Source organism: Falco peregrinus, chromosome 4 (assembly GCF_023634155.1).
Source record: "Falco peregrinus isolate bFalPer1 chromosome 4, bFalPer1.pri, whole genome shotgun sequence".
NCBI classification, from domain to species: domain Eukaryota; kingdom Metazoa; phylum Chordata; class Aves; order Falconiformes; family Falconidae; genus Falco; species Falco peregrinus.
Genome location: NC_073724.1, coordinates 56,849,746 through 56,863,298, shown reverse-complemented (window position 1 = coordinate 56,863,298; position 13,553 = coordinate 56,849,746). Strand labels below are relative to the sequence as shown.

At 40.0% G+C, this 13,553-nt stretch overlaps 1 protein-coding gene across 10 annotated transcripts in view; it reads right to left on the bottom strand.

Annotated features, from left to right (window-relative positions):
- RASA3 (RAS p21 protein activator 3) overlaps positions 1–13,553 on the bottom strand; it is a 179,732-nt gene that overhangs the window by 59,282 nt on the left and 106,897 nt on the right. For 9 of the 10 annotated variants that reach the window (XR_008746778.1, XR_008746777.1, XM_055801498.1 and 6 more), the window contains one exon: positions 11,698–11,792. Coding sequence is in view for 7 of the 10 variants with exons in the window: in XM_055801498.1 (XP_055657473.1) it covers positions 11,698–11,792 (95 nt within the window). In the remaining 3 variants the exon portion in view is untranslated. Of the gene's footprint in view, positions 1–4,145; positions 4,167–11,697; positions 11,793–13,553 lie in introns of those variants that run through there. The other variant, XM_055801501.1, reaches the window with a different exon arrangement.

The following is a 13,553-nucleotide window of genomic DNA, read 5'->3' as shown; positions in this document are numbered from 1 at the left end:
TGTTATTGACCTATTTTGACATGCCAGCACTGCCCAATCATCTTCTGCAAATCATCATGGCCACAATTGAGTTATTCACCTTCATAGCCACCTCCCCTCCACCCTTTTTACCAAAGGATGCTAAAATCCACCCTGCTAGTTAGTCAAAACTCTAATGTGGGTGTCATCTTTGACTCAGATCTACCTCAATTCATACAAAAGTTTGTTGCCACCCCTTTCATAGCATCTTCCAGATTCAACCTTTCCTCTTTTTGCACATGACCAAAACTCCTGCCAGAGACTTACCCACCTCTTCTGACTAGTCACAGCAACCTCCTGTTCTATGATAACGTTAATGCGGCGTAACAGAGGAGACTGAGGATCAAACCCTGGCCTCAAGCTGCATCCATGCTGCAAGATCTACTTCCTCTACAGCAGATTTGTCTGGACAAAAGCTGGTGAAAGCAGTCCAAAGCAGAGCAAGGAGTGCAGTAACAACTTTCTGCACTATCTTGAATGTACACTTCACACTTTCCTGCACTTCGTGCTTTCACTATTAAGAGCCTGAAATCTCTATTACCTACTTACACCTTCAGTATTCTGACTCAGTAGCAGTTTTTTCCTGACCGAGGGCTGCAATACAGGCCTTTCAAGTGCATGTGGCAGATGATAACTGGTGTTCACCCAGAAATCGAGAAAGAAGACTTCTCCAAGCTGTATAGAAGTCCATATTGCAGAGGTATCGCAGCAGCTCACTGGCATTTTGAACAGGGAAGGACCCAAATGTGTGGGAGTCTAAAATGATGCAAAAGACATCTGGCAGGAGCCATTTTTTTAAACAAAATAATAAAAGCAAATAACAGTGCAAAACCCACACATGTTGTGTTTGCCTGTCAAACTCCTCATTCTTCATGTCTGCTTCAGCAAGACATGTACCCTCCTTCAACCTCTCAGTATCCGCAAATGTCAACATCTGCCATTTCTTCCAAACTGAAGCCTGTCCTCATGAATAAGAGAAGGATTTCTCTGCACACATGTGTAAGGGCACTTCTAGACCCACCTTTTAACGCTCAGTACCACTGCAGTGCCCATCGTACCTACACATAGCAAGGGCTACGCACACAACCAGCTAAGAATTCTGGTTAAGCAGGGCAGTTTTCTTGCTTCAGTTTTACTGTGTCTCTCCTGCTCTTCACTGTTCTCTCTTCCACTGGTCACATGTGGTACCACAAATTTGTATTATGAACCCGTAAAGAGCACTGCTGCTATCTTTGTTGATATCCTGCCTACTGCCTTTACTAGAGGAATCAACAGTAATACAAGTTTTGGAAGAAATTAAGACAGGGACAGAGATTTAGAAACTCTAAAGAAAACATCCCTTTGTAGAAAAATACCAAGAAGGTAAGATAACTGTTTTTATAGAAATACTTCTGCTGATCCTAAAAAAGGGCAAGACTGACCTCTCTCAGGAAGAAAGAACGCTTAAATGCACTTAGGTGAACCTGAATGCAAACACACTTACAGTGACCATTTGCTTGATCTCACACAGACCGAGTAAGATGGAAGCTCCCTATTTTAGAAATTAAGCTGCCAAAAACCTTTTTGAGTCAGCAGTACTTCGCACATTTTCCCAGCAACATTAAACACAAAAACATAGTGCTGCCTCTTTTGAACTGAGAACCATTTTTTCTTGCACGTCTCGTTATTCTCTTGTGAAGACTTTGAAAATGGTCAGCTGCTCAGAAAGTGACTCAAAGCTTTGGACAGCAGAACAGAGGTCATGGGATCACTGGGACCGGCAGCCCTACAATTATTCCCAGAACAAGTCCTTACTTCCAGTTAAAAACTCAAATACATAAATACATTAAAATAAGGCTCCAGTAACATACTTGCAGGCTTAATTCACAGAAAATATAACTCCTACATGAACAGAATGCTTTTTCCCCAATCAATTATACCATTAAGCAAAACATAAGGATATATCTGAATAAATTCACTCCTGAGCAATGGCATTAGTTGGGTTTAAAACATATCTGATACTCCAAATTTCAAAGGGAAGACAGAAAATTATGCAATAAATCAGTATCGTAAAAACAGCAGTTAATTTAATCAACAGAAGATCAAACTATACTGGATTAGATATACCACAGAAACAAAATGTTGCCAGTATCTTTATTTACTGACAGTTTATATGAAAGAAACTGATATTCTTATTATTAAAATGACTACTGTGATAACAATAGCTTCCAATTGTACTAGGTGCGCACAGTTACTGATAGCCCATACAAGGAGCAAAGATCATATAATGCAGCAAGATTAGAAGTATTTTCTCCCTGTTTTACAGCTGAAACACCGTGGCTTGGTCCTGCTCAGACAGAATCTCTGTTGTGGAGCCAGGGATAGAGTCTAGGATCAGTCCCAGGCCATAAAGCCTTTCCCTTCAGCACAGCAAAAAAACTTACGAGAAGAAGCTGGAGGTTTGACAATTTTGAAGTAGAATGCATTAATTACTAGAAACATTTCCATTAAAAAAACATTTCAGGATGTTCCTAGAAGCAGCTATGCTCATTAGCATCTTCACATTTGGAATAGTAGGACTTTTTCAAGGAACATACTGAAGCAGTGCCAACTCAACTGATGAACGCTTCCTTTTTCATAAACTCTGGCTGATATGGATGGGGGGTTCATAGGTTGTACGTCCTTCCTAATCACATCTAATATCACATAATGGGGCCAGCTGGCTCCCATTTTTCAGTTCTTGTTTAAATTCATCAGTAGACTGGCTTTCTTGTAGGGAAGTAAGACAGTATTTGAAAGGAAATCAGTAACAAGCAAAACTTAAAGGACCTTACCAAGGAAAAATAAATTTACACTATGCTTGTTAAATATCCCCTTTACTGAAAAATAACAGAAACAAGTTCCAGTCTTTGTTAACTTTCTCGTAAGACTAACGGGTATCAGGGAGAACTTCACACACAGTTACCTAAAAAACAAACTGAAATGGTCATAAGCTTGCAAAGAAAAGAAAAAGTAAACTCAAAGTCCTGTTTTTATAGGCACAGGAAAAGCCTGTCTCCAACGACCTCATTTCTCCTTGGAATGCAACTGGGAGTTACCATGCATTGAAACACCAGAAAACAGTTGTAAAGCAAGTATACAAGTGCTACCTACCTATATCATGTTTCCAGGAGTTGCAAATTTGCCCTTTACTTTAAATACAGTAAGTTGAAAAAGAAAAGAAAACACATGACCATAGATTATCCTAAAGCTATTCTTATGACGAAGTTCTGCCATCCTGGCATGAAGCACTTCTAGCATCTTGAACAAGTGGCGGCCCTCAGAGGCACAGAGGCAGTGTTTGCAAAGTTACCAGGACGCCACAGGGAGCCACTTCTGAGTGCAGTTACGTGCACGCATTTTCGCCTGGAATCTGACACACACCACATGATCCAGCGACTGTGGATTCAGATACAACATCTGATCTAACTCAAAACAGATGTGATCTGTTTTTTTCAGGGAAAGATTTATGAAAAAAAAACCCAGACAAACACTAGGAACCTCTGTGCTCTATATCTGAGGCTCTAGTAAATGCACAAAAGACTGACAGTGAGCCTAAGTTCAAAAGATAGGAGTCAAATCTACCCAAATCTTTTAAATCACATCTTTAAGGAACTATCAACCACATCTCCATCCTTTTTGATACTGGGGAACAGTTTTTAGAAATCTTTCCCTTTTTAAAAACATCAAAGGAAAAGAGCAAGACTTCACTGTTAATTTTAAACAAAACCAGAAAATACACAATCCACTTGCTTGAGTATTAAGTATCAAGCCAATTAGCTTCATACACAGGGCTCACACAGCACTATAATTCTCTCTTCTACAGAAGAACAATAGCTGATATCACAAGAACTCCTAAAAAAGATATTTGTCTGCTATTAAACCTGCTGGACAAGAGGTTTGTGATAACCCACCTTTCTAGTTCTCAGTAGCCTACCTAATTTTGCTAGGGACTTTCCCCTCCAAGGTGCGAGTATGTTTGCATGCAAGTTTTCCAAACATTTATCCCACATGGGAGACCCTTATGCCAGCACAGTTCCCCAACCTCATCAGCTCTGCAGCTCAGCTCAACTTTGCTCAGGGGTATGGAAAGAGGGACTGGGACCCACCTTCAGCTCTTTACTCTTCCTCCTGCTGGTACTGAGTGACTGGGCAGTTTCATTCCAGCTCCTGGAGATGAAGGGGGGAAGAGATGTAACAGGGACAGGCTGTAGGGAAAGACTAGCCTAAGCAGGTGACATGAACCACAGCCCATGACTAATGCCAGCACCTCACTGTTTTGGAATCTCAAATTTAGGATTGTGATACCGCTGGTGTGTTGGTTTACAATCCCTTGCTGCAAGCTGTCTGAAGAAAGCAGCGCTGGAAGGACTCAGCGCTGCACACAGACCATTCCAAACTATGGGATGACCTGTGCTGTTGCTTTCTTTGTCTTTCCAAATCTTATTTCAGAATACAGCAAATGTTATTAGACAGATGTTGTCTACTTTGAAACCTTCTTAGGCAACTTTCTGAGATGTCACTTTCTGGCACTAGTAGAGCTTAAAAGTAAACAATAAAACCGACCCAGCCTCTGAAGGCTCACTAAAAATGCTGTCTAAGAGGGAGTGGGAGAGTAAAGACCAAGGGTGCAGCTACCACTTTAGGTAAATCCTGTATTATCAGCAGCCCAACATAAGGTCACAGCTTAACAACAGGTTTGAGAGCAGGAGGAAGAGTTTATTTGCTGTCTGCATTTGCTGCTTTAACAGCTGCTCCTTCCTTTAGCTGAGGGCAGCAAGCGGCTGGCAAAGGTCTGAGGATCATACCCCAGATCACAGCCTGCCTGCTGAATCAGTGCGGCACACAAGAATCTGCAACCAAACCCAGTCTATCGCTGAGGAAAGTGCAACAGCTCTAATGGACGCTGCATGGATCCATAAATGCTAGGCAACACAGAACTGAGGACTGCTTGGTCTCCGTATGTGCAAGCGTGTCAGAACTTCTCAGTAACTGGCAAACATCTTCAAATGTCTCTAAAGGAAGACTACCTCCATATGGTCCAAACCCTTATAATTAGTCATGTTTTCCTCTCAAACACTTTGATGCCATACACTATGTAGATGTTGTAAATGAAATCCACCTGGCTTTCACTTCCCAGACAAATTGTGCTCTGCAGATACAGAATTCATGTATGTAATTTTGAAACAATGAAAATTTATTATTCAGTAGTAGGTGCTCCTTACCACATGCCATGTTACAGACTAGCTTTTTAAAAGTAACAGACCAAAAGCAGACCAACTGCCTTGCCCCTTTGTGCTGCTAAGTCCAAACACTGTGCTCTTACATTCACATAGCGAGGAAGTCTTGCCACAAAGCAGGATCTGGTCTTTTGGGTTATCACAAACATTATTTACCATTGTTGAAGCATGATTCAGTTGTCTGAGATAATTTTGTTAGTAGGCAGGCAGCCTTGAGAATCTTCTCACCCTACCAAAACAGAGATGTCATCTCTTCTCAAAACAACTAGAAGAGAGAAACCTAAACGCCACTGTTCATAAAATTGAGGGTAACACCCATTTATTTCCTGTGTGTGGTGGAAAGCTGATACCAAACCTGGAAGCAGCTTCTTCTTTTTACAATTTGCATATACCCATGCTTACAGTAGGTTATACAAGAGGCATCAGTGACTCATCTTTATGCTAGAAGCATTTAGACCCCTACACAACGATAGTTAATGTCAGTGATGGGCAGTCAGCATGCAATGCTCTTAACTGTTTAATAGGCTAGAGAATTCTTTCTATCTCTGGAGTGAAACAGCCCTATATGGTTGCTCCTAAAGACAATTAGCTCAACCTAGCTTACCTTCAAATCCATATTAAGAAAAGTAACAATTTGCATCAAAACCATCCCAGTTCAACATGTTTTGCTCTACATATATAATAAGCATTGATTTATACAGAACAGGAAGCAGGCAGACATGGGAGAGACTGTGGCAACTTCCACAATGTTATGAACGTAGGGTGAAAGTAAGTAACAGAGTAACAAACTTCTAGCTTCCTCTGCAGGTCTGGGATAAACTCCTCTAACTGTCACACAGGGCTGAATGTAGAAGAGCTAATGCAAAGGCTTGTGGTGATACCCTGGCTCTGCTGAAGACATGGCAAAACTCCCACCCTGGCAAGGCCAGGATTTCATTCATAAAGCCTGACGCTTGGGATAGAGATTCTACATTCAATGGGAAGATGCTGACAAAGGAGGAGAGGTTCTTTGGAGCAGCGCTGAGTGCCCTGGATATATTCTCCTAGCTAATACACAGGCAGCATTTCAGAGCTAGTAGTGATTTCCAGCATAACAAAAGGATTTTAGGTGTACTCTCCAAACGCACCTGTAAGTAATGTTTTCCACTAATGATATATAGTCCACACCTGACACTCATATCAGTCCATACTCAAGAGCAGGCATGTTTAATCACCAATAGTCAAAGGCCTCTGTAGGCAAAATGCTAATGTGGTGGAAGGAGGAGGAAGGGCTTTTGGTGTCTGAAGAAAGTACTTCTTAACATCAGTAAATCTTTTGCACAAAGCTTTGAGTACAGAAGGTTAAAATGTGAGACAATTTGCTTCTCCTTATGTTGGTTATCTGCCCCGAACATACCTTTTTTTAAATATATTTTTTACAGTTGATAGACAAATAGGTATGTTTCAGACACGTAAAATTTCTTATGAGAAGGAAGGGAAAATGAGCAATTTTCAAGTTTTTATGTCAGATTTTTTCACTCCCAGCAATGAGTTTTACAGAAGATCTTGAGCATGACTGGCTTTGGAAAAGTAATTTAACATTGAGAACCCAGCTGTAAGAGAACAGGACCATTTCACATTTGTCAGTGCTGTGGAGGAAGTAACACAAAGCACACTTGAAAAGGGGAACTTTTAAAGCAAGAGCCTGCACAGGAAAACATGTCAGTGTGATCTAACTCTCCTTCCATCTCTCCCCCATTTTGGCATATATAGACTACACGGTTTGGAGTATGCTGGTGTATTTTGCTCAGACTTCTCAGACTTGAACTACGCAGGGCTGAAGCTACTTAAAAAAAAAAAAAAAAAAAAAAAAAGGGAAAACTACTCAAAAACAGGAAAGGCCTTTTAAAGACTGCATGTGCAGTTGGACTTAAATTCCGCTGAGAACACATTGACCACTGAGGGCATCTGTCATCTACAGCCCCAGGCAAGTATCTGAATCAGTTACTGTTGGGTAAACTTCTGCATGTGAAGGCAGACATTCATGGATCAAGAGACAGGCACACACAATACCATGGCAATTTTTGCTTCCAGTCCTCAAAAAGCATGAGCATGAGAATACAGCAGGCCCTGAAAGACAAATGAGTAGAAAAGATACACACCCCATGGAAAGTGTGCCACAACATCCTCTTAGTGACTTAGAAAGTTGTGTCTTCCATTGAGGCTTCCTGATTGTTCACAGTCTATTTCAGTGCAAAAGGTAAACAATTTTCAGTAGTGGCTCAGTTCCTGTTTTACTTCCCACTGAAGTGTTTGGGCACTTGTACTGTCAGACACTGGGTATTTAGCTCTGGCCATGGTAATGTCCCACTGAGGAGTACAGAGAAGATGGGAACTTAAAATTCCTTCAACCAAATCTGCACAAACCCACCTGGTTACAGCTTTATACTTTCAGAACAAGCTTTCCAGTCTGGAAAGTTAATCCATGAATTATGCATTTAATGGTCGCTGTCGAGTTTCATTCTGCACTCTGTATAACAAAACTTCCTGATCACATTTAACGTGTTTTAATATATTTTAAAAGGAAATACTCTGAAACCATGTCATTTCATATTTGCATGCTGAACAAAAATACAATTTTGCTGGAGTTTCATAATTTGTTCTCCACAGAACAGCTCAGACTTAACCATTTACAGCACAACTGCTGTTTCATCACCCAGGCTGTATCTAAACAGCATTAATGGCATACACTGACAGGACTACAGTAGACTATGCAGTATGTTATTTTCAAACTAACAAGACCAATACCAGCCAGTAAAGATGTGGAGGCACTGATGTACCAACAGAACAAAAGTCCAACATAATACAGTCCACCGCTGAATGACACAGCACTGCATTCTGATGGCTACTGTTACCCACTCACTCAGATGAAGGGAAGGAAATTCAGATGCACATGATTACACTGATTAACTCAACAAATTAGTTTGTTAGACCAAATGATGAACCAAAGCTACAAAGGACATGTGGGTGGGTAATGCCCAATCTGTCTCTGTGTGCTGAGCAGCTGGTGCAGCACCTGAAGTGCTTCATGTGCACCACACTGAACAGCATCAGCGGTGGTAACATCTCAGGCCTCAGCCTACACAGACAATGCCCTCATTTTTTCTTGAAGATGAGCAATCATGCTGGACTCCAGTACTTCTTACTGTCAAGCAATAAAAAGATGTGGCATTAAAGCATCTGACAATACCGCTCATATCTGTGCAGGCTGACAATTAACATAGTCCTGCTGTTAGTAATATTCTTGTCTGCAATAAGGTTTACCAAGTCATAAGCTCACCCTGCACTCCTGACAATACAAAACATCTTCATATGACAGTAAGAATTAGCAACATTGGAAAACCATAAAACTGAATGCAAAGCCTCAAGCTAAACACCTTGGCAACTATTTCTGATGGAATTATACATTATTACCACTTACATTTTGATTATTTTTTAAAAAAATATAGGCTTACATATTTTGTACAGCATCAGAAAACTTAGTTTTAACTTCTGAATAATATTTGAGAAAACTGCATAAAAATATTAAGAAATCCACTCAAAATCCATTAAAACTAGAGTTTTAGTTGTTTGTTGTATTATTTTGCACTAAAAAAAAAAAAAGAGAGAGAGAGAGGAAGAGAGGAATCTCTACACATACTATTCCCTCCCTATGTATGAAGACAGAACTAACAGCACTGCTGTTTGAAAATCTGTACCATTTCTGGAACTCATACAAGTGAGGTCCAAACCACATCTAGAGTAAAATTTTTAATTCTACTCATTAAATCTCAAATAGACAGCTCAAAACACCAGCTCTTACATCGCAAATGTTGTTATCCATAATTTCAGATCAGTCCTCCTGTCCTGGAAAACGAAGCCAAATGTTTCCTAGAACATGGCATCTGAGAACCACAGCACCCAAGATCACTAATATTTCAATAATCCACTGATTTTAATCTGGTTTTCAATTTCTGACTGTGCCAACTGGTTTGCTTAAAACCTGGATATTTTTAGGCTTTGCACACAGTAAAGAAAGGTCCTATGCAGGCTTATTACTATCACCATTTTCTTTCACACTATGGCCTAATGAATTAGAAAGAATTGAAAACTGGTCTCTTCAATGTTTGTTTGTTAGTGGGGTGGTTTTTTTAAACATTCCTCACTGACTTTTATGACCTCAAGCAAGTCAGATTCTTTCTGACACTCATTCTCACTGTATTCAAAGTGTGGGAGTGACAGTAGCTTACTTCAATACAGTGCTGTGACGCATAACTAAATAACCATTAAGTGCTCTACAACATGCAAAATAGCATTAAGACTACTTGCCAACAAAACAGAAGATGCAGGATGAGCCTGGCACATGGCTCAATGTTTAATCCACTAGATTATGTGGCCAATGGGGACAATTACTAGAATGATAAAACTGATACTTGGCACATTAAAATTGCTTTTTGACTACTAGTATTTGCATGATTCACTGCAAATGTTAACTACCTAAAATTCCTTAAATTATTATCTGAAAAATCAAGTTACATTGCATAAATTCTTATCATTAACACATATATTCTTTTTTTCCTCTTATAAATCTAAAAGTGTTTAGAAAAATATACAACAGAGATACCACAAATAATATAAAAAGATGCAAACACAAAAATACTTCATTTGGCTATCTTCACATGCCTAAGAATTTGTACAAAATATTTACAAATCTGCTCCGGCTATTATGGGAAACAAAGCCCTCTTGCAGACTCCTTAATATAAAGGCTGTGGACCATCTAAGTAAATGGATAAAATCTGAGTGCTGCTCATATTTACACTAGTTGTAATAAATGCTTATCATAGAGTCCAGAAACAGCTTTTAACAGTTGGGCTCTTGTAAAAATACAAACAGCGGAAGTGATAAACTATACAAACAATTACAAACAGAGAACATGCTTTCCAGCAAACATTGTGCTGCCCATCTCTCCAAAAGCTAGAGCTGCCTGCAAACTTTTGGTATGAGTTCACAGCTTACATTACCAGTGCTGTCCTAGAAAGTACCCTGGTCTAAAAAGCTTCCATAAGCTCACCCTGTGCAAATATCGTAACAAAATAAGCAATGCAAAAGCTTATCCAAATATTGGCCTTCTTGAAATAATAAATTACAAAGGGAAAGTTTTTGTATCCTGCAGGAAATAAACAGTAAATCTAATGTTTAAAGTCACTGTCATAAGATGCTTTGGGGTAAGAAGAAAGGGAGACCAGGGTAAACAGAAAAGACCTCAAAGTTAAAAGGCTGTTAAAAGCCTTTCCATCACCATTGGCATTGAAATGTGGCATTAAAGAGGAGCAATATTTTACAAGAGAATGTTCCTGACTGAACAGGCTGTCATGAGGCTTTCTTTGCCTCACATGCACAACCATGTATTATTTCTCTCTCTAAATAAACAGAAAACCAAACCTTGAATGTATTTTCACGTATCCTTCACTATACACAACCACACTACATGCTGGAATGAGTATACATTCTAAGTGTCATTTTCTGACCTGGTATGTGCAGATCTGCAATGCAGACTGAAAAGCCAAGACATTAAACCCAACCCCACCACAAAGCAGTATCTAAGCAGCATTTCCCTTTGCATTTATTTGAGACACAGGTCAGGCATTCATGTCTGTGACCTCCTAAGCAAATACTGTTTTTCAAAAGTGACCTGTAATATATACTGAGAGGAAAAAAAGAAAAAAAATTAACTGATTTACATAGACTTGATATACTCCTGCCTCATTTTAATTTCTTGCTTTGTTATAAGGACTGTTTTCACAACACGTAATACTGTAACAGAAAATAGAATCTGCTTCAAAAGAGGATACATACAAAAAAAGAGGAGTCTTGCTGTGTACCTAAACCTGCGAAGTATCAAACCCTAAATGAAGCTTAAGTGATAGAGTTATCAGCATTTCCATGGTTTGGAGCAGGGCCTAGAAATCTGGCAAGGACTGTTTTTTCATCTGAGTTGTGCTTGTTGCCATTCCTGTGACAACCTGCCTACATAATTATTTACATCAGTACCTGCAGATACTATTTTCAAGCTGGCTGCACTCCCTGAGGAATCAACAGTTATTTATAGGTTTTTGAAGTTATTTGATACTTGAGATAACCACGCCCCTCTCCTTGTATCAGTGACCCTGACAGTTCACATAATTTAATTATTTCTGTAGGCAGAATCCTGGCCCTGTTCATTTATGGACACTCGTAATTCACCCTACACACACACAAGCTGCAAATATCACTGAAACCTAAACCACACTAATGAGCAATGCTTCCTTTCTGCAGGGAAGCAACACATCTGTCCTAGAGCCATGGAACCCATAAAACTGCCATGACCCTGTCACAAATACTCCTTTGCCAAGATAATCTCACCTGTACTTCTGAATCAGCATCAACATGCTGGAGTTGAAACCAGGTGTCTCTGTTATGATACTTCTGCAGATCTTCTTTCTGTATAGCTACTTTTCCTAGAAATGAAACAAACCAGAAGCACAGTTTAAGACATGCTATAGCTCCCCCAAAGTACCTTTCCATCAAAAACAAGTTTTAAAACAATGATTTAAGGACTGTCCTATTCAAGAAAGGTTTCAGAGCAAGAAAAGATTTCTTCAGGGCATACTTCTTTACAAAATACATGATTATTTCTGATGAGCAGCTTTTTCCACTTCATGTTGTGAAAGCCTTTAAAATTCCTAACGTCATACTCACCTAACAGACTGAAGCACTGGGCTCTGTGGAAAAGCTTTTAACTATGCTTACAGTAAAAATATCAGTATTACTTCTTTGACATGACAAACTTGTGGGAGGAAAAGCTCGAAAATTGTTGGAGATAGATTTTTGATGCAGATGTCTTTAACAATCCTAAAAAAGTTCCATGCACGGGGTTATTGCTACCAATGTTTTAGAATGAGGCTTTTGACTATGTAGTTTTGGAGAAAGGCAGCAATTAAAGATATCAAGTTTGAGGCCCTGATGATCCGCGTCCCTCCCTCTTGCAGTTTGCACCACGCAATCCAGAGTCACCCAAGTACTCTGACTCTGCAGAGGGAAACAACAAAACCAAAACAAAACACAACAACAACAACAAAAACCCAACCAAGGTAGAGCTTCTCCCCTTCCAAACCCTACCAAATTAGCTGTTCTCGTAGTTATGGCAACAACAGCCAGTTCCATGCTGTGAACTAACATACATGAGTGCTAAGGGCTAATATACATGTAAAGCTGAAACAGGGCTAATGTACATATAAAGCTGAAACGTCTATCTTGCCCAGTCTCTCTCAGGCATTATATAAAGAACTCTCTGAGTAGCAATGAAACTTCTTCCAAACATCTTTCTTTGTATATACAAACCAAAGCATGGCATGCCTGAGAAGCAGCAATCCTCAGAAAAAAACAGTTGAGCTGGGTGGTTCCTCAGGCACTAAGCGAAGCAGCATATTCAAAATGAAAGAATCCAGGACAGTCAGAGACATTCACGAGGCTCAAGGAAGCTGTTTTTTGGCAATGTGGTCTGGTAGAAGACTTTCTCTGCTGGAGTGAGCTGCTCACGTACAGTTTGCAACCACTGCTTTGCTACAGACACACAGACCTTCTTTAACCAAATTCTGCTAGACAAAATACACCGAGGGATGCAGTCTTAGAGGGAGAGATTTCCAAGGCTTCCCAAACCCATGCAGTTTGGTCAGGGGTCAGTAATACAATACCCCAAAGAATGTTAACAGAACACGTTTACAAAAACAGAAAAAAATAATAAAAATCCACACAATGGAAGGCTACAAAAACAGCAAACACAAAGCATTCTCCCTTCTGAAATCTAAAAGCTTACTAAAGTCCCAGAAGTAAGTTATTACACCCCAGTGCTCCCCAAAATTTTTTCCTTTTTAGTGGTTATTGGATGGCTCCATCCAGCCCTCCTGTTTGCTGGGCTGCTCTGAGTACCCTGCTGCAGCTGCTGCTGCATTCTTCTGTCACCCTCGGGCTGCTTTCTGGTGACAGTTTCCAGATGTCCACTCCTAGTTTCTAAACTACTCTGCCATCCTTCCCCAGTATCCACCACGGTTTCTGCTATAGCTTTCCCAGAGCTGCTGACCCATTATTCCCAAGTCTTGCTCATTTTGCCCTCAGCACTCTCCTCCCCCTGCTTGTCTTTAGAGATTACCAGATCCATCTCCTGACAAACATTAAACTAGATGTTAACTAGGCAGATTCATCACCAGGCTCTTTGTTGG